Genomic DNA, 4,884 nt, shown 5'->3' with positions numbered 1-4,884 from the left:
ACAGCTAGCTTTTTGCATAACTTTACTGTACTGCCTTTTGTCTTCTTTTTTCCTTTTCCTTTTCTAATTTTGGACGTTTGGAGCCAAGAGGGTCCAATGGTGATTGGCTACACTCCCATCTGGGGTGCCAAAGTGCTGTGGAAACACTTTGACCCTAGGTGTCCGAGGAGCAGAGCCTCACGCACATCTAGCAGCAAAATTTGATTTATGTAACTGATGCTGCAGCATAGTAACTGCTGGAGCTGGGTGCCTCCAGGGAGGGACCCTGAACAAAGAAATCCTGGCGTAATTAGACCCCTTACAGTTTTATTTCCCACCTGCCAGGGAAGGTCTCCCCCAATCCTCTTTACTGAGTCTTCTTTACTCTCCTTCTGGTTGGTGTCGCTCTCGTTCTGCTTGGTCTTGGCCTTCAGCCCAGGCTCGTTGCCATGTCCTTGTTCCCCACAGTCCCTTATCTCCTCAGAGGTCAACCCCAACCCACGTGCATCCCATCTTGTCTCCTGCAGTCTACTTCGTAGCCTCATGAGCTAGGTGTATATCTTTATTAGCTGCTTTTAATGGGTTTGGCAGTTACATCCTCAGCAATGATTCTGGAGTTCATGGACGGTTCGGCCTTGAGGCCAGCATGCGCAGGGTAGGCAGTGGTGATAGAAACAGAGCTGCATGTCATACCCCAGCTCTGCCCTTCCACCTGAGATGCAAGCCCTGAAGACAGCAGGGGCCTGCTCTTGCCCTGGGGTGACTGGAGAGGGCAGGGGAGGCCAAAGCTTTTCTCCCACTTTCCCTTGGCTATTGTAGGCCAGTAGAGCAGTTGACGCTTTGCAGCAAAACCAAAGTGTGTCAGGCTGCTCTATGCTGGCCTGGGATATTGGAACGAGTGGACACCCCGTCCCACCCAGGACAAGCCAGATTCTTGCAGGCAGCAACTTTTGCCCCTTGCCTTTGGCTCCCTAAAAAAAGAACACTCACTCTGGCTGAGGAAACGGGGCTGTATCTTTGCGGGAAGTACAACAAAGCCATGAAGTGGTAGCACAACAGGGGCTGTGCTTGAGGAGTCGAGCTGTCCTGTGGTGGCGGGAGATGCCAGCAATGAGCCAGACCTTCCAGCACACTTGCGTGTGTCCGTGCTGTGCAGCACCATGGCATTGGCACAGCTGCGTCAGCTCTGCTCAAACGGAGTCACCTCCTGGCGGGAGGGTGCCACCTCACCCATGCTCTCTGGAGCCAGGGACACAGTGCTCCGAGGTGGAATCTTGATGCTCTCCTTGGCACCCTCAGGTTCATGATGGTCTGTGACACCAGGCAACGGACTAAAGGTTCAGCATCATTTTCCAGGGGCTGGAGGGCTGCGAGAGAAAGGCACCGAGCTGAGAACAGACTCCCACCTTTGCAGAGATCCCAGGAATCCCCCGCCAGGCAGGGCCAGCCCCACTCAGCTCTTCCCATGGGGAGGAGGCAGCAGGTAGGACAAATGGATCAGCTGGCACTTGCCGGTTGGCCAAGCCCCAGATGCCCCCCAAATACCCCCTGCTCTCCCCCACATACGGACACAGAGCCTTCCTCGCCTGGGGCAGGCCAGTGAACTGGAGCTCACTTCCCAGCCTCCTCCCTCCTCCCTGCCAGGGCTGCCTGACACAGCGCTGCTCTCACTCACCAGTGCACATCTCCTGCACCTTCTCCTTTCTCCGCTTCTTCACTTGCTGCCCGATGAGCCCTAGGCAAACACCTCCGCTCACCCCTCATACTCCTCACCAAGCCCCGAGCAGCACAGCTCCCATCTGGCCTTGCCAGCTTGGCCATGAAGCCTCCTCCCCTTGAGCAAGGCTGGCCCCAGCCCCGTCCCCAGGGTCCCCAGGGTGCAGGACCCAGGGACGGTGGGAGGGACTGAAGACCCTCCTGTGTGCCCGTCTGGGTGGGCAGGCATGGCCCTGGGCTTGTGGCTCACCAATGAACCTCACAGCTGCCTCCCGCAAGGATGCGTCCGGGTTCTCCAGGTATGGCAGGCTCAGGCACAGGTGTTGCTCTGCTCTGCTCCTGTCCCTCAGCAGCTGCAGACAGCACAAGGACAGGGGGTTGGCACCGAGCCTCCCCAGAAGGCCAGGCCTGTCCCTCCTCCCTGCTCCGGCCTCCTCTTCCTTCCTGTTCACGCCTCCCAGCTAGAAGCTGGCTGGTAGCCAGGTTCAGAGGGAGCAGAGGGCAGAGCGGGGCCTGTGGGTGCTGAGATCCCCGCCATGCTTCTGCCAAGGCCCAGCCAGGCCAGGGGCCCCTTCAGCACCCCAGCGGGCACTTAGAGCAGAGGGCCCTGCAGCACAGCCCAGCACAGCGGGGGCTCTGGGCTGCAGCAGTGCGTGAGGGGCACAGTTGTGCACCCTGCACACTGGCCATGGTGGCAGGCCTCGTCCCGCCGGGGCCCCGGGGGCTTTGGCCACGTCCTTACCACGTACTCCCCGATCTTCCACGTCTCCGCTCTTCTGGCCAGCTGCTTGAGCTCCTCCCACTTCAGGAACTGTGCAGCACTGACCAGGGCTTCCTGAGAGGCCTGCAGAGCAACAGAGACCAAGAGATGCCACCGCAGCCACAGCACACAGGAAGCTGCACCTCATGCTGCCATGCGTTCCAAGGCACACTTGGCAGCAGCCCTTGCCTTGCTGCTCACCTCCACCCACGGCATGTCAGCATTGCTTCCCCAAAACACTGCTCCCTACCTGGGCCACTCTCTGCACCTTGTCACTCACGTGGAGGAAGAGCGGCACCAGGCTCCTCTGTGCATGCTGCTTCAGGTTCCGTTTGTTCTTCCCCACCACAATCTCCAGCAGGTCTTTGAAGAGGAGGATGGAGAGCTCTCGCACTCTGCTGTCTTCCTGCGGGCAGGGAGGAGAGGAGGGGAGGCCTCAGCAACGACTCCAGGAACGGGGCCCGACAAGAGCGTTTGCTGTTGTAAGGCCTCGTCCTCTCTGGGCACAACTGTCCCCCAGCCCGGCCAGAGGTCGGAGCTGAGGACAAGCCTCTGCTGAGGCAGCCTGGACAATGAGGGTTGTCGGCGGCAGCAGCACGACAAGCTTCCCTGGGCTCTGTCTCCCTCTCCCTCTGGAGGGAGCTTCTTGGATTTCCCGAGGGCTCCATCAGGGCCCCCGCACAGAAAAGGACAGAAAGGGACAGCCCCGGGGCACAGCCTCTCCCTCACTCTCTAGCCTGCTCCTGCTTCTCTGCTCATCACTGCCCCAGGCCACGGCCGAGAGCAGACAGGGGGCTGGTTTGCTCTACTCCCACAGCCCAGGACACCAAGGCCAGCACAGGCCATGGGCTGAGAACCACAGGGCAAAAGGTTTCCTGACACACAGCAGGGCCTGTGCGGGGACGCGCCAACAGGCACATATGCAGAGGGGCACACAGCACCCAGACCACGCATACGGACCCCCGGACACACCAGCAGAGCCCCGGCTCTCCCACCAGCCTTACGTCATCAAAGCGAGGCAGAAGCTTCTTGGCCAGCTGCAGAACAATCGGGTTGGAGCCCTTCTGTTCCAGGTAGCTGAGGATGTTTCTCAGCAGCATCAGGCTTCCCACACACACTTCCCTGCAAGCATGCTGCAGCCACTCCATGCTGTCTGGGAGCAGGCTCTGCATTTTCCTTTTCTGTGGGAAACACACAACTTTCTTTGTGGGAAGCAAGGACAGACCCCCCCCCCACCCAAAAGTGCTCTGTGTGCTCTTTTCCCATCAGGGCTCAGTGGCCAGGGCCAGGGCTCTGCACACACACAGGCCTTGGGCACAGAGGCTGCAGTGCAGGGCACAGATCTCCAAGGGGGCCCTCAGCAGGCACTGGCCTCTGTAAGGACAAAAGCTGCTGCCTCAAGGCCCAGGAGCACCTGGCTGCATTTGCCCGGCCCTGTGCTCCAGCTCATTGTCCCTCTCCCAGATCTTCCCAGTGGGCATTGGTGCCTTTCTCCTTGTGCAGCACGGCCAAGGGCCTGGCATGACACTTGGGGCAGATGAATGGGGCAGCGGAGACTTGGGAGCAGCTACCGCACCTCCGGATTGCCAGCAAAGTCCAAGCCACTCTCTGACCCAGTGTCTCCTGTCAAGCCCCAGGCTGCCAGCACGGCTTCACCCGCCTGCCCCCCTCCTCACCATCTTGGGTCTCTTCAACAGAGTCACGAGGCCTCTGAACGCCAGTCTGCACATCTCCAGGCTCTCACTCTGCACATAACTCTGGACGAGTGGCAGGACCTCCTCATCCATGTCAGCAAGGTCAGGGCATTCCAGCAGCTGAAATGCACTCAGCACTGAAAGACTGGCAGAGCCGGCAGGACTGCCTGCAGCGTGCAGCTCTCCATCCCACCCACCATCCAGGGCAAGGGCACCAGGCCCTCACAAAGCTCAGCCCAAACACAGCAGGCATTGTGCAGACACCCCTGGGCCCTGCTCCCAGCCCTGCACCTCATGGCACGCTGCACACACCGCTCGCCTCCTCCTCCCGTCCCCTGAACCCTCTGCAGCCTCTTGTTCTCATCCCTTGGAGGAGCAATTGAACACACAGAGAACTGCCACAAAGGAGGCACAAAATACAAGTGCTTACGAGTGGTCGCCCAGCAGAAACGAGCCAAGGCCGGGGCTACTAACAGGAGCGTATGCATTGCCCCGGCTCCATTCACCAGCATCACCCCACACGCATGTGCACAAGCGAGCTACAGCATTTAGAGGCCCCTCCAGAGAGGCACCGCTTGCCATGAGGCCCACCTCGACAAAGAAAGCCATGACGGGCAGCTGATGAAACTGGTCCTCCCTCCTCAGAAGCCTTGCCAGCTGGTGGAAGATCCAGCAACGCAGGTGACTGGGAGCCCCCCTCATCGCTCTGTCAGAGGCAAGAAGGCAGTGCTGGGC

At 59.7% G+C, this 4,884-nt stretch overlaps 1 protein-coding gene across 1 annotated transcript; it reads right to left on the bottom strand.

The window, feature by feature from the left end:
- Nucleotides 1-596: 596 nt before the first annotated feature.
- Nucleotides 597-4,683, bottom strand: LOC138062567 (maestro heat-like repeat-containing protein family member 7). The gene is made up of 6 exons (XM_068921339.1): nt 4,132-4,683; nt 3,460-3,636; nt 2,736-2,861; nt 2,438-2,539; nt 1,946-2,048; nt 597-1,346 (listed from the first exon to the last, which is right to left on the bottom strand). Exons 1-6 carry the CDS (start codon nt 4,240-4,242, stop codon nt 1,180-1,182), a joined length of 786 nt encoding a protein of 261 aa, XP_068777440.1. The 5' UTR covers nt 4,243-4,683; the 3' UTR covers nt 597-1,179.
- Nucleotides 4,684-4,884: the final 201 nt, after the last annotated feature.

The sequence above is a fragment of the Struthio camelus genome, chromosome 28 (assembly GCF_040807025.1).
Source record: "Struthio camelus isolate bStrCam1 chromosome 28, bStrCam1.hap1, whole genome shotgun sequence".
NCBI classification, from domain to species: Eukaryota; Metazoa; Chordata; class Aves; order Struthioniformes; family Struthionidae; genus Struthio; species Struthio camelus.
Note: the sequence above shows the minus strand (reverse complement) of the source record. Positions and strands in the feature narration are given on the sequence as shown.

Coding starts and splice junctions, on each gene's coding strand:
- LOC138062567 (XM_068921339.1), bottom strand. CDS start 4,242: ATGGATGAGGAGGTCCTGCCACTCGTCCAGAGTTATGTGCAGAGTGAG. Junction 3,637..4,131: donor TGTTGAAGAGACCCAAGATG/GTGAGGAGGGGG, acceptor TGTTTCCCACAG/AAAAGGAAAATGCAGAGCCT. Junction 2,862..3,459: donor TTCTGCCTCGCTTTGATGAC/GTAAGGCTGGTG, acceptor CCCTGCCCGCAG/GAAGACAGCAGAGTGCGAGA.